General features: G+C 36.8%; 1 protein-coding gene across 1 annotated transcript; it reads left to right on the forward strand.

Moving 5' to 3' along the window:
• The first annotated feature begins 657 nt into the window (after positions 1-657).
• Positions 658-24,228, forward strand: per1b (period circadian clock 1b). Its single transcript, NM_212439.3, is given in 19 exon segments — positions 658-814; positions 6,964-7,778; positions 9,167-9,420; positions 10,032-10,153; positions 11,278-11,479; positions 12,023-12,217; positions 12,818-13,003; positions 13,096-13,249; positions 14,496-14,739; positions 15,782-15,890; positions 15,997-16,153; positions 16,588-16,706; positions 17,887-18,033; positions 18,165-18,470; positions 18,897-19,696; positions 20,189-20,387; positions 20,499-20,691; positions 21,720-21,870; positions 21,960-24,228. Coding segments are annotated over 18 exon segments (4,197 nt in total). The 5' UTR covers positions 658-814; positions 6,964-7,413; the 3' UTR covers positions 22,254-24,228.
• The last annotated feature ends 1,611 nt before the right edge of the window (positions 24,229-25,839 follow it).

Here is a 25,839-nt window from a genome sequence, read left to right on the forward strand (position 1 = left end):
AGCCAGCTGCGCAATGCTTTTTAAACAGTTGTGTTGGAAAGCCCCATTCACTTTACAGGTGGTCTGAATAAAAAGCAATTCAATGATTTTTAGTTAATATGCATAGACGTTTTACATTTTATCAATAATCGCATAAGGCAGTTTAACACCATTTAGTTCACTTTGTCAATTACTTTTTTTAAAGTGGTCATGAAAACTCACATATAATTTGCGTTTACATTTAAAATAAATACTACAAACCTTCTTTTAAAAAATTGATGTAAATTAACATATAAAGTGAGTGATTTCACTGAACACAACAGGGTTAAAACTACTGGGGTTACAATAGTATGTGAATATAGCATGAAAGTGAATCTACAGCAATATGTCGTAGGCTACTGCCCGCAACACGCTCTTCGGGCTCATGTATTACAACAACAACAGGCGCTCTGCAACGTGACAGCAGATGAACGTGAGCCGAGCGCCCTTGACCTCGACCAATCAGCGAACAGTGCGCCGTGAGTGGGCGGAGAATGCACCGCTGGGCTCTGCGGTTTGCTGCGCGCTCAGCCAACAGAATTCCGCAACGCAAAAGGGGCTTGTAGACAGCTCGGGAAGCACGTGTACTCGTGTGTGTCTGGAGTCATGGGGAAACAAATCTCTAACGCACAATAGCAACGCTATCTTTGTGGACTACAGTCGCAAAAGGACGTCGTTTTGAAATTGCGCAGGATTCATTACAGCAGGAGTACATTGTAAAACTATTTCGATCTCTATATGATTATAGGAATTCGTCTTGTCGTTCAACAGAAAACGAAGCAGTAAAATCCAAAAGGTAAGGCCAGCATTGATCGGAAGGTTATATGCGGCGTGTTTATTCTGTCTAAAATCTTCATTTTACACTAGCCATGCCACCATTAAGCACATTTATACATGTCTACAACATTAGATTTGTACAATAGTAGTTTATTAGCGAAAATGGGGTCGTCATAGACCGATGCACAAGCCCACACATCGAGGGCGGTTTTAATCCAAAAATGCACCATACATTGTCATGCTATCACAGTGTCTTACAATCTTTTAATTTTCATGCTTTGCTTTTAAAGTTATCCAGATCTTTGATGGCATAGTTTCCCTTTTTTTTTTTTTTTTTTTTTTTTTTTTTGCTACGCAGTTAGTCAATCAGCTGATGCATGAATCAGATGCAGTGTTTTTGGCTTGTTACTGCTCATACTTCTCAAAAATAGCCTGTGTATGTTCAATAAAACAAGAAAGCTATCAATATTTCGTCTTAGTAAATTGATAAAAATGTGATACAAAGAAGTGAATAGAATGCAGGTCATGTCATATTTGCTTAATATTGTTTTTAGTGTCATCATAGATGAGGTGTCATGCCTAGTGTGTCAATAAGTTTATTAAATGCTTCAAATAAAACCACTGAGGTGCAGTAGTAAGTAAAGTGTAAAATACTGTAAATAATGTATTTAAAAGGCTATATTCATGAATCTGAGGTCAGAGCAGAGGTTTTAGTGTCTTAAACATTCTCTGAGAAAGCAGTATTTGTTGGGTAAACTAAAGGTGTGATATTTTCTCATGTGATTTTGTTTCTCTCTTTTTTTTTGCTGTTAATTGAATTGTTTTACATGTCTTACTTGTTTTGTTGCTTAAAATTTAGGGCATGTTGTCACAGAGGGTTATAATGTTTATTATAACTGTTTTTACATTTGCCTGTGAAATTGCAATGGATTGTGAGGAGGAAAACTGGATAAACTGCTATAAAGTCTATAAAAATTCACAGAAAAAGTCTTGACCATCACAGTAGAGTTTAGGATATATTTACATGACACAGTTTTCAACTGTACTGTATCGAAAGTTTTTATTGTATATTGCTCCCTTATTTACTCAACAGTGCAGCTTTAGGAACCTGAAAATGCTAACTTTTGCAAATGGGGACAGTTTTCTAAAAATAACACTGCTCCTTTACCATCTAGACCTAAAAACATGATACTACAAAACCGTGATGTCATGCAAAAAAAAAAAAAAAAAAAAAATGGCAGATGAGTCTCCAGTAGGATACAGCTAGTTGTAAACAAGTGAAGGTAAAATGTCCCAGCCTCACACCACCATCTTTTGACTTTGAAACTCATTTGTGACTATGAAAGAGGTGTGCGGTATCAAAATCCCACTTAAACTCCCGCAGACCAATTTAAACAAATAATTAAGAAATAATTTAGTGTATGGGAAACACATTATGAAGCCACACCCCATTTTTATAGTACCATATAAATAAGTATAGGACAGCGTGCACATGACGAACTTGCATGAGAACTAAAAGAAACCATACATAGAATTTAGATTGGGTCACATCCCATTCATTTACAGTGATTGGCATGTACTGCATGCTGCCATTAGGGGGGTCTTAATGTTTTGGCCTGCACTTAAATGAGTATTATGGCAAGTAAATAAGTAATGCACATTTAATATAGTATGTTCATTGTGTATTATTGTAGTAATATAAGGGAGGTCTCTCTACAATACCACTAGAGTGCAGTGTCTGTCTTGGTAAGGCTTTACCTTGGTAGGACCCACTAACCATGGCTCTGTCCCAAATGCCACTTTTCATGTGCACCTGTGGTCTTGCAGACACAGTGGTAGCAGTGTGCTTATATCTGTTATGTCCATGAGGCTGTTGCCATTAAAGCTTTAAGAGGGGTGCTTTTGAGCACCCCTTTTGTGGCCATTGAACCATCTTTGGGAATTGAACCATTTTAAAGCTCAAAATAGGGCTGGGCAATTAATCTAAGGTGATTGACTAATCTTCTGAATTATAGTAAACCTAAACTCTTCTACGGTACCCAGCACAAGCAGAAAAAAAGTATTTGACTCCTCATATGAAACCAGATGCTTATGACCTTGTTTTTAAATATATTTCTCCATGGCTTTGGATATCTCCGGTCGTGCACTTTTACAGAGCAGCTCACTATGTGAACTCTGACTTTTTGAACTGTGCTTGTGTTTTAGATGTGTTAATGTCAGACTTCATCACTATTAGTTGTCACATATTCAGCTAAGTTGAGCTGCTTCTTTTTTTTTTATCAGTTTAATCAGTTTCAGTTGTTGTATCTCTGCAGTTCAGTAACAGCTTGTGGGATGTCTGTGGGATCATATGCTCAGCCAGACATCTGCAATAGTCATTACTTTGCAGAATTTATTACCGGTCAAGTATTGAGTCAGTGTTTCAGTATAATAATGGTTTAAAACTAAAATAGTTTTATTTTTAAATCATTTTAATCAGTCATATTTTTGTTTTATTAGTAGTATTTTTAGTTTTGCCATGCAAAACATAAATTAATATGATCAATAAGTCTTGAAAACTTGTTTTTATGTTAATAAAAACATATTAAATGAAGTTAAAACAACTCAAAAAGGATCATTTAATTTAACATAAATATTTAAAGCAGCCATGTAATGTTTATTGTAGCATGTCATTTTATATGAATAAGAGCGTGATGAGTCGGACCTATTTTTTTTTTGACTGCGTGATTATTTGGTCTATGGTGGAAGCACCGGTTACAAAAAATACTATTATACTATAAATAATAATACTTTAATATTATTAATATACATTATTATATACATATTATATTATTATATCATAATAATATTATTTTGTAACAATTAGCTGCATTGATGTCCATTTCTAAAAGCTTACGGCTTGATTTCTGAATTACCATTCAATTTTAAAGTAATATATAGCTGGTCCTTTTAAAAAAAACTGTATTTAATACTTATAAAATTCCTTGTTATTTGTTAGACTTTTTATTATTGTCATTATTATTATTGTTAATAATAATATTGGTTGTATTAGTATTATTCTGTAATTATATATTAACTATAACTATATATTACTGTATTATTACTAGGCTATTAGTATAGCATTACTATTTGTTCCAAATTCACTCCTGCGTTCTCACTCAACCCAAATGATAATCAGAATATCAACAGAGAGATGGTCTTGTGTGCTCCAGTTATGCTGAAATTTGGGCTCAGACTGATGTAAAACATACCAGTCTAATCAGTGACTGAGGCAGTTTCTTGGACAGCGCTGTCCAATGAGTGAAGCGCGCAGCCTGAAGGAATCAGCAGAGTAAACACGTGTTTTTTTATATGTTAAGCGCGCACGAGGCGGAGGCGAGTCTGTCAGGGAGCGCGCAGATAGAGAATCACGACTGCAATGGAGGCGAGATGCTTCGGAGACGGTCGTGCCGTGTCTTTCAGTCATAACATAGGATGTTTTTATCATGGGGAACGAAATCATCTCGTTGAAGTGTAGCCATTTTAAAGTCTCCTCTCCACGCCTTCATCCGCGCACGTCCGTATTTCGCGTCAGTCACTCCAGCGGGAATGTAAGTTTGTTTTTGAGGAGAATGAAACTTGTGACGCATCGTGTTTATAGGTTAGGCGCATGTTTCCTCTCTTGCGTTATTCGCTTTCTCCCTTTTTCTTTCGTTTTTATTGTTCAGCATTAGGATTAATATCAATTAGGATTATAACTAATAATAGTTTTTGGTATTTTAATTGTGTTCAGCTGACAGAAAACTCAGGCTATTTTAATTGTTTGTTGTTGTTGTTGGGTAGCCTACACTAATCAGAAATTAATTAATGTTTTTGAAAGAATGAAGATTTATTTCAAAAAATACAACAAAACCAGTAATATTCGGGATTATTATAACAAATAAATGTTTTCTAATGTAAAATGTAACTATTTCCTGTTATTCAAAGCTGGATCATCTCCCCATCTTCAGTGTAACATTATTCAATGTGACATTATCCTGATTTGCCTGTTTTGATTTGCCTGCATTGAATAGTGTTTTCTTTTCATTTACAGTATAGTCAAAGACATAACAATAAATTAATACCTCTTTACATTTGCAAACTTTTCACCAGAGTAGTGTATAGGTCCACAGCACTCATGTCATAATCATACTTTTTCTTGTCAATCTGAAGAGGTTTACTTAGGAATTTTCTCTAGCGTATGCCAAGGACAATATTTTTTTACCGTGTAATGTTCTTTATACATTATGTCTGGAAAAAAAATATCTGTTTATGTTTTGTTAGTCTAAGATATAATCTGTGATTGACGTAGTGCCAAATTGTATGATTTGTATGTGATGAGCTTTCTTTTTGAAGATGGAAAGATGTAAGGCAGTGCAGAACAGGTGTCAGAAGTGCGTATGTGTGTGCTGGAAAACGCCTACTCGCACATTCATTTCAGACAAACAGCCTTCTGGCTCAGAGAAGCCAACCACAGGCTCTGCTGTCTGAATACAAACAGCATCTGTGGGCATTTTTCTTTTATAAATGATTGTTTTTCTTGCTCCATGTGAATATGGAAGTTTAATGTAATAGTTTTGTGTATTGTTAACTGTAGAGCCCTTCTCTAACATTATGACACCTGTTACCTATAGTTTGTAGAGGTCACTTATAAAATGGACACACATTTCCTGGGAAATGTAGCTTGGTGCTTTCATTGTGCAGTTTCACTCTTCAGATTTCTCATGATTTTAACTTTTGCCCTTTTGGTAGTGGCTCAGATTGTTAATTACGAAGCAAAAACCTTTATATCATCATACTTGTTCTTCTCCTAATAGTAGTTTATACACATTAAAGTTGTAGAGTCTTGAGAACACCATCTATGTCTGGCAAACTATCTCAGTGTAAGTGAATTATAAATATTTCAATAACAGTTTGTTTTGTATCAAACAAGTATCTTATCAACCGTGTTGCGAAAAATAGCTTTTAAAAGTAATATATTACAATCTCAAGCCCAACCATGATGAAAAGCCAAAAATAACACAACAATAATAACCTAACACATTACTTTCTTTAAAAAGTAACTTGGTTGCTTTTTAATAAAGAACCACTTAATCAGTGTATTCAGGCCACATTTTCACTTTTACTGCCACTGTCTAACTTTCCAGTTGGCTTTGTGCTTTACTAAGCAGTCAGCGTGCCTTAGAATAACTCCCTGGCTTAGAATTCCATTCTAGTAAGTATGTGCTGAATTTTTACCGTCACTTCCTTTACTTGCTTAGAGATGCTATTTGCGGTAAATGCTAATTCACAGTTGCACTGCTAAAAGTGTAGTTCTAAACTCAGTAACTCCAGAAATGGTGGATCATTAAGATCCCAGAGAGGAAGCAAAGAAGACATCTCTTGGTTGTCTTATGAGATTAGTGTCCTTGAGGTCAGTTCTGTTGTGGCTCTTAGATCATCGTTTGTCCCCCGTAGTTGCAAAATGACAAACATGCTTTGAAGATGGAGAAGGTAGAGCGTGGATGTGTTGTTCTACAAAGTAGTCTCGGTTACCATGGAGACCAGAAAAAGCCTCTGTAGTGGCCAAGCGAGAAACTGAAGTACATGAGCTCTCACGTGCAGCATCCCTCTGTGTCCATGCAAAATGTCTGAGAGCTAGTATTTTACCTGATTATTAAACAGATATATTTATTGAAATGATTTTTTTGTCACCAAACATATTTAGAAACTGAAAGATAATACAATTAAAATTAAGCAAAATGTTGCAAAAACAATTACAACCTACAAAATGTCAACTAAATTTTTTTATTATTTTTGCTTCTCTTGATTTTTTTTTCCCCTTTTTAAATTTTGTATTTAATATTTTTCTATAATTTGGCTGTACTAGTTTTTGGACGTTATCGCAAGTTCCAGATTTGGCTTCAGTATTGACTAATCCAATGTATATGCATGCACAAATATGAAAGGGTATAGCTTCCTATTAAAAATGAATTACTGTACTCGTATATGCTGAGCACTGTAACAGTTGTAAACATGCTGTTGATAAAATTTCTATAGTCATCATCTTTTTAGTACTACTAAATTGAAAATGGCCAACCTCTCTGTGTGTGTACTGTATGTTTGAGACTGCTCACCTTTTCTTCCCTTTTTTTTTTCTTTTTCTGGCAGGTGATCTCTGAGGAGAGCGGGTGACACAGAGGGCAAAGAGAAGAAGAGTGCATGGACAAAGCCTAACAAGAAGCTTAATTTCCCAGTGGCTGTTTCTTACACTTTCGCTCGCACTGTCACACTCCATCTGGCTTCATGTGTGGAGCCAAGTCTGTTTCATAACAACCAGTCTTGTCTGTTTTTCTGAGCCGAGCAACATTTTCTCTGGTTTGCAAAATATCTTCTGTTCGTTTTGAGTTTAAACCGCTTCCAGTCGGAGGAGCCAAGTCAAAGAAGGGGGTGGCGAGACACCCGAATACGCCATGATTCCTATTTATTTGATTAATTGCACCAAGATGATTTCCCACTGCAGTTCAGGAAATCCAACTTAGTGGACTCATTCAACTTTGTGTAATTCATTGTCAGGTGGAAATCATCACCTTGGCAAACGCGTGTTCTTACAGTATTATTATGAGTGATGACAACTCAGACTCCGCCCCCAGCAATGATGCAGACAGCGGAGCAGGAGGGATAGAGAAAAAGGCTGGGCGATCCTGTGGCATGAGCGAGAGCTCGCCCTCATCAAATCCAGAGAGTAGTGGGTCAGGAGGGCTATCCGGTCCCAAAGGATCTGCAGGTGGCAACCGAGGTGTGAATTCTGATGATACAGATGGACTGTCCAGTGGAAATGACTCTGGGGAGAGGGAAAGTGAAGGAGGGATGCAGAGAGGGAGCGGATCCAGAGGGAGACAGTCAAACAGAAGTTACCAGAGCTCCTCCAGCCAGAATGGGAAAGACTCTGCCATGGGTATGGAGACAACGGAGAGCAACAAGAGGTGAGGGAGAGAGAATGGACAGCAAATTGGTTAAAATAGTCTTTTCCCATATGTATGAAAGAAATGATTCATGCCCAGTCCCGTTAGTCAATGTTTTCAGGTCTATTTTAGATCTGAAAGAATGTGTGCATGCTGGTGGGTGTTAAGTCACTGCTGAGTTGAATGATTTGTGAACAAAAATGAATGTTTAGTGATTTATTTATTCATGTTTATGTGCTTCCAAACATCTTTGTATAGCACAAAAGAAAAAGCATTTCCTTGCAACAATGCATTCTGAAAAATGCTGGGGTGTTTCAGCCAAAATTTGGATAAAATATAAACTAATTTAACCATTGGGTTTGCAATTTAATATGTGGGGACCGTAGGCTATTAGGCAGGGGTTCACAAAAATTCAGCACGCATAACAATGCCAGTGACTCACAAGTCACCACTAGAGGTGGTTATAAATATATAAACATTGCACACAATGGGGCAAGCATACCAATATGCCCAAGTCTATTCATCATTTAATTTTGGAGAACGCCACTTGGAGACCATCCTCCATATTTAGTTGTGGCCTATATTTATTTTTGATGTACATGAGTGCCATAAATGTGTCATAAAATTTAACCTGGTGCCATAAAATCAATGTTCTGTGTCTTTAATATAACGTAATCACCCTAGGGGTTGTAAAAAAAATCAAAAAGCTGTTGGGTTTTTATTTCTTCTGTGGGTTAAGGATAAAATATGGTAATTCTAATAGTTTAATAAATACAATTAGGTTTTTGGAAATCACCAAGTGACCCCCTCGCATTGTCCCGTGACCCCCACTTTGGGAACCACTGGACTATTAAACTCAAGAAAGGACAAGTAAATTTGTTGATTCGTTCAATTAATTAGTGCAATATCCGTTGATTAAAACATGTAAATGCTGCAGAAATACTGAAAAAATAATTTGAATGATGTTAAGAAAGGTTGAAAAAGAGAGATTGAAAACAAACGGTTGAAAACAAACATTTCGTGTGGAAGTATGTGTTGAGGTTTTTAAGCTGGGCAATTAACATACATTTTTGTTAATCGGTTTAAAAGTGAATGATGCCAAATGCAGATATTAGAGGGTTATGAACATTTGAATTATTTTCAGTGATGCTTTTAATTATTTTTAGTGATGCTCGAAAATGTTATTGTAGTGTATATGCTCTAGTGTTTCGCCAACTCTCCACCTACTGACCTAATAATTCATTATTACAGCGCATGTTGTTGAAGTGTGTTAGTCAGATAGGACACAAACTATACTCTCCAATAAAAAAGACAAAAAAAAGACTTAAATTAACTGACTAAAGGTAGATTGTGTTCAGTTATTCCTGTGTGAAGTCTGACTCTCTTGTTTTTGATTTCTGCTCCGTCAGCTCAAACTCTCACAGCCCTTCTCCACCCAGCAGTTCTCTGGCATACAGTCTGTTGAGTGCCAGCTCTGAGCAGGACCCGCCATCCACCAGCGGCTGCAGCAGTGATCAGTCTGCCCGCGTCCAGACTCAGAAAGAGCTAATGAGAGCTCTGAATGAGCTGAAGATCCGTCTGCCGCCAGAGAGGAAGATGAAGGGACGCTCCAGCACCCTGAACGCCCTCAAATACGCCCTCAGCTGTGTCAGACAAGTCAGAGGTCAGTAGGAGATTCACGCTTCTGTGTTTTACAGGAAAGCCTAAAACGGGCCAGGGACAGTGGCTAAACGCTAAAAAAGAACTGAATATATCACTTATTATAACTATAAAGTCATCTGTTGGTTAATTCCTCAAACAAGTGTAAACACTTTGACTTTGTGATGCTAGTAAATTATTGCTCTTAGCACCTGCATAGTTGTGCAAAGTTTTTATGGGAATTTTCAGTGTCAGACACTAAAATACAAGTAGTGTTTGGATAAACAAGCACCATTTTTTTGTAGTCTTTTAAAATTGTTAGTAATATTTCTTACACCTTCTGAAAAATATTTTTAAAATTGTATTTAACCGCTATTTTCAAAAAATCTAAAACAAAAAAAATAGTACTCCCATTTCGCAGCACTTCTGAGAGTTCAAAATGTCTTATCTTAAATTAGGAAAAGTCCTAAAATGTCTGATGTTAAAGCTTTCTTAACATGAGGAACAGTATTAGGCGATTTCAATTATGATTATGTAGGGAAATAAAACTGAAAAATGATTATGTATCTTATTAAATTATATAATTATTAGATAATAGAAGTAACCGTTTTGTTGTTGCTGTTTTGAATCTTGCAGCCAATCAGGAGTATTACCACCAGTGGAATGTAGAGGAGTGCCATGGCTGTAGTCTAGATCTCTCCACCTTCACTGTTGAAGAACTGGACAATATCACCTCAGAATACACACTCAAAAACACAGTAAGTAGATACACACACTTGTTTCTCTCTCCAGTAGGCATATGATGGCCATGGATAAAAACATCACTATTCCACAGTATTGTGTTTACTGCTCAAAATCATGTTCTTTTTAAATGTCTGGATAAAAACAACAACCTTTTTCCCCTTTCAGCACAATATAAGTTATTTTGAGAAACATTTATAATATTTTTGAGCAGTAAACATGTCAGGCTAAATAATTCAGATGAATCATTGACATCTGCTGTCTTCATTAGTTTCAAGAACACAGATTTCTTTACCATTTAAAATGATATTTTTAGATCTCTTTTTTTTGCTGGAGATACTGTTGTCTTAAAAATAGCAGAACATTTTGGCAGCTTTAAAACCTTAACTAATCCAAACCACTGTATACCTTGAAAACGGTTATCGTCCCATGCCTATTCTCAATATAATAATTGTTGAAAAATTCCTTCATGTAAAGCAGTGTCAACCAAAGTTTCTTTCAATTCTATTTATAATTACATGAGAAACCACAAAGAAGTATAAAATAGCAAAACCTTTTCACTACTGTTTTCTTTGTAAAATTGCACACTTTGTTCCTTCTTCATTTCTCCTCTTTTTCAATCTTGTTTTCAACTGAACGAAACTGCATAAACCAGCTTTCCACAACAGCACTGATGACTAACATTCATCAAGTTCTTTTATTAGTCTGAAGTGGGTTATGTAATGTAATTTTCCAAAAGCAACATACAAGCACATCTCTTTTATCTAGAGAAAAGACTTGTTTTTCTCCACCAACCGATTACCCATCATTAAAGCCTGAGTAATACACAGAAGAATTTGGCTTATTAGGATGCTTTGTCCAAAAAACACATTACCTTAACGCAGTGGAATAATAATATCCTGCTTCACAGATGTGGGACACACAGTATCTAACAGTGCTTAATAAGTAGTGGTAGTGTAAATGCTGGTAAAATGAGGTTAATCTGCTGCTTATTGGGCTTGATTGGTAAACATTTTGATCCTAATATTTTTTTAACTAGCGACAGTATCATTGAGACTAATAAGAAATACAGAATTGGGACAAAACATAAAGTGTTCCATATTTGTAAGTTACAAAAGAGTCTTGTGTTTCTTCTTTACAGGACACATTCACCATGGCGGTGTCATTCCTGTCTGGGAAGGTTGTGTACATCTCTCCGCAGGGCTCATCTCTTCTGCGCAGTAAGCCAGAGAGGCTGCACGGGGTGTTGTTTTCAGAGCTGCTGGCTCCCCAGGACGTGAGCACCTTTTACAGCAACACAGCACCCTGCAAACTGCCAGCGTGGGCCTCCTGCATCGGCTCTGGTATGTTTATGTGTGTTTTACTTGTGATATGGGCTGTTTGACTAGTGTTTGCTCATTCCAAACCAAAGCTTTCTTTTCTCTTTGAGAGTTCGGTCCGATCATTTTGAAAGTCCATTTTAATATTTTGAAGCTTTAAATTATTCATGAGAAAATCCACATTGATTAAGGTGTTTAATCCTAAATACACACACATGCAAAATATTTCACATTATTACACCTGGGTAATTATAATCCTAACATTGTAGATTCACTGATGTGATTATTGCAGATTCGCAAATTGCAATATTAATGCTGCAACAATATATTGTGCAGCCCTTAATATATAGTTGTATTCTGTGATAGAATGAACTTAATAAGTTTGATAAACGATAAAAGTATATAAAAAAATAAAAGTATAATTTTACATGTAGCTAAAGTGATGATTCATATTTCTAATGCCATTGGAGAGCCACTATTAATCAACCAAGACCACCAAAATCAACTAGGTCCTTCCTCTGCAAATGCAATCTAAATATGTATTTTTTTGTGTCTGTTTGACTGTAGTTTCTCCACCAATGGAGTGCACCCAAGAGAAGTCGATGTTTTGTCGCATCAGTGGAGACGTCTCATCCAGCAGTGATGTGAGGTACTACCCTTTCAGACTGACCCCGTACCTGCTGACCCTCAGAGACTCCGACATGGCTTTCCCTCAGCCCTGCTGTCTGCTCATCGCCGAGAGAGTGCACTCGGGATATGAGGGTATCTAATATTTCTTCTTTATAACTTCATTTTTAAAGTTTTAACATGTCAGTCCTTCAAATTCTAGCTTACATAGACATCAATTGGTAACACTTCACGATAAAGTTGTATTAGTTAATGTATTTACTTCCATAAATGGAGAATAATATTTTAATTACAGTATTTATTCATCTTTGATAACATTAATAAAAGTAAAGTTGTTCATTGATAGTTATCTTTAAGTCACGGTGCATTAACTAATATTAATAAGCATGAATTTGGATTTTAATAATGCATTAGCATATGTTGAACTATGATTGATTAATGCTGTAAAGTATTGTTCGTTATCAGTTCATGTTAGAAAGTACATTAACTAATGAAAACTTATTGTAAAGTGTGACCCATATATTTAGTTCAGATGAAAAAATAGCACAATAACATAATACGTGACGAAAAAAGAAAACATAATAAATGTATAACAAGGTAAAAAGACAATAACATTAGGTAAAATTAAATGAATGTGGATTGCTTATGGGATAATTGTAGCAGTATAACATTATATATAATTTGTTCCATTCTTGCCTTTTTCATGTTTTCATTGTGTGTTTTGCTCTTTCTCAGCCCCTCGCATTCCTCTGGATAAGAGGATATTCACCACTAGTCACACCCCCAGCTGTGTCTTCCAGGAGGTGGATGAGAGGGCAGTGCCTCTGTTAGGATACCTGCCTCAGGACCTGGTTGGAACGCCGGTCCTGCTGTGCATTCATCCAGATGACAGACACATCATGGTGGCAATCCATAAGAAGAGTGAGTTCATCTCTCTGATTCCTTTTTTTTATTTTTTTAAATAATTTTAGTGCTGTTTGTAACAGAATTTAACATTTTCCTTATTATTTTAGTTCTTCAGTTTGCTGGGCAGCCGTTCGAGCACTCTCCCTTGAGGATGTGTGCGCGTAATGGAGAGTATATGACTATAGACACCTCTTGGTCCTCCTTCATCAACCCCTGGAGCAGGAAAGTGGCCTTCATCGTTGGACGGCATAAAGTCAGAACGTAAGAATTCAAATCATACTCATAGGTCACTGGTCTTACATTTTTAGTGTTGGTCAGAAGTTTGGGAATTTTTATTATATGCTTTTGTATTGTTGTAAAAAAATTTTAATTCTCAAAATAAGATTTAATTCAAAAACAGTAGTATTTTTATGCTTTAAAATAAATTATATAATGAAATATTACAATTTGTGTATTTGATAATTTTTGTGTTTTACTTTGTTTTAGTGAATTTAACAATGTAATATTCTCCTATAATGGTAAAACTAATTTGTCAGCATCATTAATCATTCTTTATTCTAATATTCTGATTTTGGCGATCAGTAAACTTTAACAGTAAAACATATTTGTAAATAGTAAAAATATTTGTGCTATTTTTAGAAATGTTAATGCATTTTATCAGTTAATTGCATTATTTAAATTTTTTTCAAAAACATATTGACCCCATACTTTTCAGGTCATCTTAATTTTTTTTTTTAATTGAGTTGACATTTGGTAAAAAAATAGACCTGAGTAGAGTATGTCCATCTCCACCTTGATTTTCCACCTGTTCAAACTTCTGAATATATACGTGGCACACACCCAGAGGCACACGCATGTAGTTTCAGTCACACACACATACACACACCAGTATGCAATAATGTGCATGCTCCATCACACACAGAAGCACATGCTCAAGCATGTGGACACAGACAGACTTTTCATGAGTTTAATATCTTTTTTCCGAAGACCATTGCTTCCAACATTCACTGACTCAAGTGACTCAAGCTGTTGCTACTCACACACACATGAATACACATCAGTACTGATTCTATCCAGTAGAAGATGGCAGAAGCAGAACATAACGACTCTGCAACTCTAATTGCAGCTCCAAGTAGAAAAATCTAAATGGATTTTTTTTTAAAACTGGAAACTTTCATAAAATAATATATACATATAAATAATCATGTATTGTTTTATCAAAATTTAAACATGCAGAACTTAGTTGATCACAAAAATCACCTGCAGAATTTGACATGATGAAGAAATTATAATAATAGGTCTGCTTTCTTGTCATGCAGCAGAAAAATTGCTCTTAATATAATAGTGTACAGTACATTTAAACTTTAAGCAAACACAATACGACGTTTTTATCCTGACAAACCAAAGCCTTTTGGCGGAATGAATGACTCAAACAATTCCAAATTCCCTTTGCTAACAAACAGAGAAACTGTAGTGTGTATTTACACATTTGACTTTTTCCATGCAGCTCTCCACTGAACGAAGATGTGTTCACGCCGCCGCGTGGTCTGGAAGAGCGAGCCCTGACTCCAGACATTGTTCAGCTCAGTGAACAGATCCACAGGCTCCTAGTTCAGCCCGTCCACTGTGGCAGCTCTCAGGGCTATGGCAGTCTGCCCAGCAATGGCTCCCACGAGCATCAGCCCAGCGCAGCCTCTTCATCAGACAGCAGCGGGCCTGGTCTGGAGGACCCCTCACAGCTACACAAACCTGTAAGTCTTAAACAGCCATTATGCTGTTTTTTTTATACATAAAAAGTTATGAAGTCTTTCATTTTAGGCTGTATGTGCCCTAAACTAAGATAAACACATTTTCTGTTGGTCACAGCAGATTATTTTCACCTGGTCAAATTTGTGTTGTTGAGGGAAAACACAGATTCAAAACAAAATAAAACTGATATCTCACATTTAGTATATGTATGTCACCTTTGCATACATTCTAAATCAATGGGGAAAAAGGCATTCACTGTAAAGAATTTATTATAAACAAAGCCTAAACTGATTAATTGAAAGTAAAACTGGGAAAAACTCCTTAGAAGGTTTCTGTGGGTCTTAAAACTCTTACATTCAAAATCCTTATTCATCATTCCACAAAAAGTGAGGAAGAATTTTTGCAGTGTGAACCATAAAGTGTGGACATGTCATGATCAGATAAACAGATTTTAAAAATTGGCAGAAAGATCACTAATAAAGCAATTTGGAAACATTGCAAATCATGGAAGAAGAATTCTACATGTTTCAATGTAGTTTGAGCGCATAAAGAGTTAAAACGCACACCTGTAAATCCATTACTTCTTTACTAAAAGGAAATAGGTCCATAAACTACTAAACTGTGCAGAGCTGTGGTCCTCCAGAAACAAGTTTGAAACATTTGTTCTAATGTCATAGAGCAGGAATAATCAAATCTTGTTTTTTTTTGTTTTTTTTTGTAAGGTGTATTATTTCGCCTCTAGTTTAAAGTATTGCTATTACAGTAGACTTTATTTTATGCACCCTACAAATTAAAAAGCTCCTAAATTTACCTTTATAAAACTTGCAGGAACCTTGTGTATACAAATACTCAGATCTCATCTGGAATTATACTATGAGTCACTGTAGAACCATAAGAGTTTGTATTTATTTTTTAATTTCGGTGTGTCCTGGCCTTGAACGGTATGCAGTTTAGAGTTTTTTTATTAGGACTGTACATAGAAATGAAAGGCAACCCAAAGAAATATAAAAAAAGTCTTAAATGAAATTCTCCATTTTTAAACAGATGACCTTCCAGCAAATCTGTAAAGATGTTCACATGGTCAAGACAAACGGACAGCAAGTCTTCATTGATTCCCGCAACCGACCTCCTCCCAAAAAACATTCCACTGCAGGTATGCTATAAAACACTATTTATTCTGTAGGAATAAAGCTCTTGTGTTTGCATTCTTCTTTTTGAAGGCTGTTAGTCTCACTGTGTACACTGTGTCTGATATACAGGTGCTCTGAAAGCAGGCCAGTCAGCAGAAGTGTGTAGAAGTCTGGTTCCTTGTGCTGCTCCACCCTCAAAGAGCTCCGCGCCTTCACTAATCGTGCAAAAAGAACCACCAACAACATTCTCGTACCAGCAGATTAACTGTTTGGACAGCATCATAAGGTTTGTGTTTCAGATCATCTCTGTGCAGAATTTATAGGGACAGTTCACTCAAAAATGAGAATGTTATCGTCATTTACTCAACCTCCAATTATTCCAAACCTGTTTGGTTGAGTTTCTTCCACTGAGCACAAATAATGATTATTTTCTGAGAATTTTAGTAACTTTTGACTTGAGTTTTTTTCTTTTTTCTTTTCCCAATATGGGTGAACCAATCTGCAACATTCTTCCAAATTTTGTTTTTTGTTTTCAGTGGAAGTAAATCCCTTATTAAGGGTTTAAACCACTTCATTTAACACTGATTGCTATTCAATATGTATTTTAAGTTGCAGATGAATCGCGTTGTTCTGTAGAAAGCACCTTTTGTATTATGGCATTGTGGAATACTTGTGATTGTTTTCCAGAATTTAATTTATTGATTGATTTTGGTTCATCAGGTATCTTGAGAGCTGTAATGTCCCAAACACGGTCAAGAGGAAGTGTGGCTCCTCCTCCTGCACCGCCTCCTCTACGTCGGATGATGACAAACAGCAGGAAGCTCCAGGCAACGCTAAAGGTAGATGTTACAGTCATAAACAAACATCCCAGTGCTATCTGTATGTATTATATTGATTTGGTTACAAGAGGCTGTTGTATGCAGTTTACCGCATACAGTTTTCACTCCATTCCTTTAAATGTTTACATAAATAATTACAGGATAAATGGGAATAGTAGAATATAAAATGCACAAAGAAAAATTCCTTTAGCTCTTGCAGTGGTTTGTTTATTTTGTAAGCTTCCCCAAACTAGTACAGACTTATAATATGGATGAGTACACACATTAATAAATTTGTTACTGTAGTAGTTCCTTTTTATTTGTGCATTAATACACTGATATTTTAATGGTATTGTTTGAAAATGGGGTTTAAATTAAATTTTTATGAAAACATTTACATTTCCAGCCACTTATTTGGCTTGTAAAAATATTCCTAGAGATACTATCCTAATGTTTCTTTTTTAACTGTATTCTCAAAGTTTCAGCTTAAATTTTAATCACAACTATTTTCAATAGGGATAAAAAAATACTTTATAGTTTCATTACTTTATGAAATGTTACTTTAGTAACCTAATACAGCATAGTAGAATGATTTCTGCCGAATCATGTGACACTGAGGAATTGAGTAGAATTGCTTGCACTGTACCATCACAAGAATTAAATTTGGTAACACTTTAGTTTATGTATCAATTCACAACATCTACTACCGGCTAACTGTTTATTAGCACTTAAATGTATAATCGCTAACACTTTAGGTCACAATTCATGCTATTAACTACTGAATTATTACCTGTCTATTATTGCTATATTAACTGTTCATTAGAAGTTATAAAGTATGATCTTTTTCTGAACCTCTAATCCTACCCAAAACCTAAACCAAACTATTACCTTACTAACTATTAATAAGCAGCTATTTAATCATTTATTAAGCTTGTAGGGTTCTCTAATGGTTTGTTATTACAGATAATAGTGACCTAAACTAAAGTGTTACCCTCTTTCTTAATGGTTTGTTAATAGCATGACTTGTACAGTGAATTTAAAGTGTAGCCTAAAATGTACAATTATTTTTGAAATTGTAGTTTGTCAGAATATTACTGTTTATGTGCAGCCTTGTTGAGCATAGGATACTTCTTAAAACATTTAAAAATGCTTTTTACTGAATGATTGTTGGACTGTGCTAACAAATCCTTTTAACCCTCAGGTCCGTCTGTGTCTCTGGTAGATGATAGCGCTTTGTTACCTCCACTGGCCCTGCACAATAAAGCTGAGAGCGTTGCCTCTGTCACATCCCAGTGCAGTTTCAGCAGCACCATCGTCCATGTTGGGGACAAGAAACCTCCTGAGTCAGGTAATAAAATTTGTAATGTGAAAGTAATAAGGGAGAAAAGCATACAACCCATGAAACTACTTACTGTAACAATGAAGTGTTTTTGATATTTGTTGTGCCTAATTTAACCTCATTTTTTCTTGCTCCCACAGATATCGTAATGGAGGAAGCTCCTCCCACTCCAAATACTGCTCTGCCTGTCACTCAACCTCAATTTCCTCCCATGGCCACACCCTCTCTGCCTCTTAGCCCTGCTCCTGATAGGGATGCTGGGAGAAGAGGAGGACCAGGGGCTTCTGCAGGAGGAGAAAGGTTGGGTCTTACGAAGGAAGTCCTGTCAGCTCACACACAACAAGAGGAGCAAAACTTCATGTGCCGCTTCGGAGACCTGAGCAAACTTAGAGTCTTTGACCCAACTTCAGCTGTCCGCCGACGACCAAATGCACCTTTATCAAGAGGTGAGGGGATTTTTGAGTGTAATTTATTACTTATGTGACAAGTAGCTATGTAATGACTGAGGTTATGACATATGATGGATGGATTGATATATAGATGGATGGATGGATAGATAGATAGATAGATAGATAGATAGACAGACAGACAGACAGACAGACAGACAGACAGACAGACAGACAGACAGACAGACAGACAGACAGACAGACATGGATGGATAGATGAATGGCTGGTTGGTTGGTTGGTTGGATGGGTGGATATATTGATTATATGGATGGATAGATTGATAGATGGATGGATAGATGGACAGACAGACAGATAGATAGATTGATCATTCTGTGGACTTTCTTAGTCTTGATCAACCTGTCAGCTTTTATTTTGCTGTAAGAACGGACTGGATATACAATATCCCTCTTTTCTTTTCTCGACAGGTGTGCGCTGCTCTCGTGATTATCCAGCAGCAGGCAGCAGTGGGCGCAGACGTGGTCGAGGAGGCAAAAGACTAAAGCATCAGGAATCTTCAGAGCAAACAGGTTCTTGTAGTCCAGCCGGACCAATAAGAGGCCTCCTCCCTGGAGTTCCCGCTCTGGGCAGACCCTCTAACCCCTCCATACCCATGGGTCCTACAGCCAGCTCCTCGTCCTGGCCCACATCAGGGTCACAAGCCAGTGTTCCCAATGTCCAATATCCACCCACCGTCCTTCCTTTATATCCAGTCTATCCCCCAATCTCCCATCCCGTCTCAGACCCCAGCATGCAGTCAGGCCTTCGCTTTCCCCTTCAGAACTCACAAATGGCGCCTCCGATGGTCCCCCCAATGATGGCATTGGTATTACCCAACTACATGTTCCCACAGCCCAGCGTAGGCATGGCTCAGCCCTTCTACAGCCCAAACTCAGCTTTCCCCTTCGCCGCTGCCAACATGGGCTCGCCTGCTCCCTGTCAGATCCAGACCCCAATACAACGCGCTCATTCTCGCTCCAGCACACCTCACTCCTATAGCCAAAGAGAAAACGGTGCAGAGAGAGAAGGAGCAGAGTCTCCCCTCTTTCAGTCCCGATGCTCATCGCCCTTAAATCTGCTGCAGCTGGAAGAGTCGCCAAGCAATCGGTTCGAGGTGGCGTCAGGACAGCAGACTACATCTCCTATGGTGGGACAAGGAGGTGGAGCTGGAGGACAGGCCTCATCTAACCAGAGAGGGTCAGCGGTGGATTCAAAAACAAACGAAAATGTAAGTAGTTATAAAGAAAGTTTGATTTAGGTAGTGAAAGTAGGGTGGCACAATGGTGGCACAATAGGTAGCATGATTGCCTCACAGCAAGTAGGTTACTGGCTCTCTGTGGTCATTAAAAATCCTATGACACTACTCGTAAAGAGTAGGGGTGTAACCCCGGTGTCCTGGCCAAATTCCCAGAATAGTATTTATATCAGGAATGAAAGATGCATTTTAACTAGATTTTTTTGCTTAAGGCTAAAAGCTATAGTTGAAACCCCATACAATTTGTGACGCCATTTCGGATTGCTCTGTAATCAGCTATCTTTGATGAGAAAAATGCAGGTTTCCATATAATTCATTCATGTTGTCCCAATGCAAATTAAGTTCGCTTATAACTTGTGGATTGAATATAAAACAATTAAGTTGCCCAAAAAAATCTTTTTGCATGGATTTGTGTGTTTATTCGTATCAATTAATCACAGTCTGTGCTTGATTTGTATTTTGCAGGGTGAAACAAATGAGTCCAATCAAGACGCCATGTCCACCTCCAGTGATCTGCTGGACCTGCTGTTACAGGAGGATTCCCGCTCAGGCACTGGCTCGGCTGCCTCAGGCTCGGGCTCTTCAGGCACAGGGTCCTCAGGCTCAGGCTCCGGTTCCTCTGGATCCGGCTCCAATGGCTGCAGCTCTTCCGGAAGTGGAACTAGTAAGTACTTTAATGATAACAGAAGAAATGTTTGTGTATAAAAAGCGGATGTCTTTCAGCACTTGTTAAGAAGTGGTAATTGAATTAATTTCCTCTCTTTTACTTTAACAGGAAGCAGTCAGAGCAGCAATACCAGCAAATACTTTGGCAGCGTGGACTCATCAGAGAACAGTCATTCCCGCAAGCAGACAGCAGAGGGCGACGGAGAGGCGCAGTTCATCAAATGTGTCCTTCAGGACCCCATCTGGCTCCTCATGGCCAACACAGATGAAAAAACTATGATGACCTACCAGCTGCCAATAAGGTGAATATCAGCACTATTACACTGTCCACTACATCATCGGGATGATAATCCAGACATTTCAAAAAATTTTCTTTTTTATTTTTATTTTTTTTTGTGTTTGTGTTTGTGAGTTTTTTTTTTTTGTTTGGCTTTATAGGTTTATTTAATTTTCTTAAAGTTGTGTTGTTGTTGTTTAGACATGTAGTAAACGAAAAACTTTTTTAAATTAAATTTTAAGTTTAATTTGCTTTGTTTTTATTGTTTATATATATATATATATATATATATATATATATATATATATATATATATATATATATATATATATAGGGTAAAGGACATTGCAATTTCAGCATTTTTGTCTTTTTTTCTTCTTTATTGGTTTTGATACATCAATTTATTTAGATTTTTTTTTTTTTTTCATTTCATGTCAGTTTATTTATAATTCAATTTTTTCTTCATTCATGATAGGAATGCTCTTTTTAGGTAATTTTGCCAACCGAAAACTGACGCTTGTTAACTGAATATTAACTTAGTCAGATTAATATTAAATTATTATTTAATAATAAAAGTAATATTTAACGTGTCTATTTTGTTTCTGACACATTAAATATTGCATTTTAAAATACTAATTATTAAAAATATGTCTGTAAGCACGTGTGATTGCACGTGTTTCCCTCATGCCAGTTAACAAATGTGTTGCACAATTTATGCAGCCAATTTAAAAAATATATTATTTTTTAATAGTTTAACTGAAACTATTAATCGGTTAAAAACGCACCCTTTTGGTTAATGGTGAATTGGTTATTTTGAGCATTCCTAATTCATGATATTTAGTAACTCACTAAATGACATCCCTTGCAAATTCTACAATTTGTGTTTGGTTTGTTTTTTTTTTTTTTGCAACCTTACCTTTTGTACACAACATATCACAACACACATAGTAAAAAAAAAAAGCTGTTTCATGCTAACGCCCTAAAATCACACATTCCCAAAGACCCACTGTAAATAGCCAATAATTCACCCAGTAAATGTCTTTTTTTCAACAGAGACAGAGATTCAGTGTTGAAAGAGGACAGAGCTGCGCTGAGGGCCATGCAGAAACATCAGCCTCGCTTCACTGAAGAACAGAAGAGCGAGTTGAGTCAGGTTCACCCATGGATCCGCACCGGACGCCTTCCTCGTGCCATTAACATTTCAGTGAGTTTAATTCTCAGACAGTATCTCCCAAAATGATAACACTCAGGTGTAGAGAGGTTTATATTTATAATGCTGTGTGTGTCTTTCAGGCATGTGCAGGCTGTAGATCCCCTCCTTCAGTCCCCTCTGCGACACCATTCGACGTGGAGATCCACGAGATGGAGTTCTGCAGTGTTTTAGCAGTGGCGGAAGAGAAACAAACCCCTACAGATACAGTTATGGAGAAAAGCGAAACTGACGGACAAAATGAGACATGCAAAGAGAACAATGGGACTGTTACGACAGCACAAATCAATGACCAAGAAATGCTGACGGAAGAACAGGAAATGACCTCGCAGATCGAGGAAGAAATGGGTGCCTCACATACACAGATGACACACTAAAGACACTACGAGCCAGTGCGATGCCGGTGACATCCTTTGTGTACTCGTTAAATTGTCCTGTTGTATTTATTTTTATACACGAATGCAAATTAGCCAGGAAGGCTGACAGATGATGAATGTAAAGCAGAAGTGCTTTTCGAAAGACTGTGATGTCACAATTTTTGGCTCCCACGAAGAGGTTGTGGTCTGTTTGCAAGCTCGATTTGGGCGGAGATATGGAATACTTCGCTTTAGCCCACTCTGGATTTGACCTCAAGACGCCACCTGTTCAGTTCTATCTCTAGAGACCCGCAGAAACCCGTTTCGCGGCGTCCTGAACTTTCAGATGTTGTTCAATGGGAAAAGGAGCGTTCACAGCTAGAGCGACAGCTATGACGATAACTATAAGATTTCATAAATCAAGCAAAATCTTGGAGAATATGATATTCTACATCAAAACTATAATGATAATAACCAAACGAACAATAGTGCTGGTATTTCCACATAGTTTTGTCAACAATTGAAGACGATTGGACAATTACCGGCGACACCAGTGGTCATTAAGGGAACTGCAGCCTTGTGCACATATAATAAAAATATTGTCTAAAATTGTTTTTAGATGAATATGTTTACACTCTAATAAAACAAACGCATAACACAAATGAAAGCTGTGAGCAAACATGATCATCGCAATATGGATATATTTGCACCAGCTTTGCGTTTAATGTGAACAGACGAAGTTTATTTGAGACTATAGAATATATAGATCATGTTGAATGAATACCATTCTTTCAATGACACATTGGCTTTATGCTGAACATTCCAAGCATTTGCTTCATGTGTCATACACTCTCAGAAATGTGAGAGCTGTCACTGGGGCATTACCTTTTCAAAAGGTACTCATTTGTACCTGTAGAATCCACAGTTGTACCTCAAAGGTACATATTAGTACTCAAATGCACCTAAAATGTATCTTTGAGGTGCCAAAATGGACCCTTCAGGTACAAATATGTGTAGAATGTCACATTCTTTCGATATTTTATTATGCATTTATTAATTTCAGGCCAAATGTCCCATTTTTTAAACGTAAATCCACAAATAAACTTTTCATACTGTTTAATTAAAACACAAAACAAGTTCTTACATATAACACCTTTAAGAGATAAGCACTATTCAATAAAACAAGCATTATTGTCTATTATTACTTAACAAGTAATAACTTCTAATAAAACAAGCATTAGCATTCATTGATTATGGATGTTAATGAAGTTATCGATATAGGTATCACCCTTGTTGTGAAGGGACCTTCAAACTCTGTAATGTGGAGCTGTTTTAAGTGTTGTGAGACGTGTCCTTACACAGCAGAACAGATTCACTGCCTTTGAGGACAGTCTAACTGTTCCTCGCCTTGTGCTTTTTGACATTTCCAAAAAAAAGTGATGGAAATGTAGTTTTTTTTTTACAGTTGTAAAAAGGATTTTCTGACCAAATTTCACATGATTTTGTTTTATTTGTGTCTTTCTGTATATATTTTTATACTTTTTTTTGGTGCAGAATTGTTAAAGCTTGGATGAAATGCATTGCGGCTCCTGTTACAGTTCACTTTCACCTCTAGATCACATTTAGACCACCAAAACCGTCAACTTTTCAACGAGTATTAGTAGCTCAAGGCGTTTTGTAGAATAGCAAAGAAGTTGAAAGAATGGAGGGCTTGAATAGTATACTGTGTGAAAACTGTATCATCAAAGTGAACCGGGTTCAAAGGAACAATTCACCCCAAAAAAATTTGCAGAAAAAAAGATGCATTTTTCCAGGGTGAACTGTGCTTTTAAGCGATACATGTAAATTAAGTCGGATGCACTTTCCTCTCGTTTGACTTTTCCTCTGTGTCAGCTTCAGTCATGTGCTCCTTGACTTCAAGTTGTCTCGGAACAGTTTGTAAGTATTTTGTGTATTTCTTTGTACATGAAAAGAATAAAAAAGAATATGATTCATACTGTTGTGGTTTGCGTCAATTCATGTTCCACGAATCGCGGTTAAAATGGGGTATTATAAGAATACACATGGCATATATGATTGAAAAGCACGCTGTATGCTTTGGATGAGGAAGAGGGAATTAAAATGAGCCGTTTTTATACCAAACCACAGGCTTTTACCAGACAAGAATGTTCACCGAGCTATAAAAACACATACAGAGGTTTTTCCAGTCGCAAACAAAAGCCCACACGCGCACACAAATTACAAACACGCTCAAATAAGTGTGAAGGACGCACAGAAAAAATGATTATACTTGTGCTCAGCTAAATGAGAGTTATGATAGCGACATTTATATTAAAGGGATTTAATAATATGTTAGATTGTGCCAGTGCCCTGGTAAGTTTGGCTTGACTTGCATTCTTTCTGTGTACCGCAGTATAAGCACAGACTTTTTGGGGAGAGAGAAGAAACTATAATAAAACCAACATCAGGGTTTCCACTGGGTCCTAAAACATAAGTACTGTGTTTCAGATCTTAAATCATTTTAAGCTTGATTGAAATGTACTTACTGTATGTCCATGCAGCTTTTTATAAGATTCCTCTTTCTTTCACTAGATCAAGTGTCATTTGCTGTTCAACTACAACCTGTCAACTCTTAAAATGAATACATTATAGTGTTAAAAAGGTCTTACAAAGTATTATTCCATGGTTTGTGAAAATTCTTGATTGCTATTGACTGGAGGGTGTGCAGTAATGAGTTTATATTATGGGGTTAGTGAATTGTTGATTTTCAAATGAACAAAGCTAAAGTATACTCACTGGCTACTTTATTAGGTACACCTGTCCAACTGCTCATTAAATGCAAATTTCTAATCAGCCAGTCATATGGCAGCAATGCATTTAGGCATGTAGACATGGTCAAGACGATCTGCTGCAGTTCAAACCGAGCATCAGAATGATGAAGAAAGGTGATTTAAGCGACTTTGAACGTGGCATGGTTGTTGGTGCAAGACGAGCTGGTCTGAGTATTTTAGAAACTGCTGATCTACTAGAATTTTCACGCACAACCATCGCTAGGGTTTACAGAGAATGGTAAAAAGTAATTGTGGACTTTATCGCAGTCTTGGACCTTTGCACACTTACCCTGATGTGTCCGAGAAAATCAAAATATGCATCTCAGCTCTCAGAACTACATGGAGTAAACAAAAACAAAGATTGTGTATTTATGCACCATCAGATGTGCTTATAATAGAAGTCAATGGGGCAAAAACAGCCACAAGCAGTAAATTAAGGAGAAAAAACGAAAATCTAACAATGCATCAAAGCCAATGTTGTTTACATGTCCAAGACTGTGATAAGAGGTTTTAAAAATCCAGTCCTCAATTACTTCTATATTGAAAATACGTCATTATGTGTGTTTTTTTCACCAAATCAAGGTCATAATTTATGAATTTAGCAATTAAAGAGTTAAAATCATGGAATTTTCTAAACAATTTAGTCGTTTTGATTAGGACTGAGGTTGATTAACAGATTTATGCCAAAACATTTGATAAAAGTATTACAGTTTTTCCCATTTGTTTACACACAATTACTTGTACTTCAGACACAATGACTACAACATGTAACTGAA

Source organism: Danio rerio, chromosome 7 (genome assembly GCF_052040795.2).
Source record: "Danio rerio strain M-AB ecotype USA chromosome 7, GRCz13ab, whole genome shotgun sequence".
NCBI classification, from domain to species: Eukaryota; Metazoa; Chordata; class Actinopteri; order Cypriniformes; family Danionidae; genus Danio; species Danio rerio.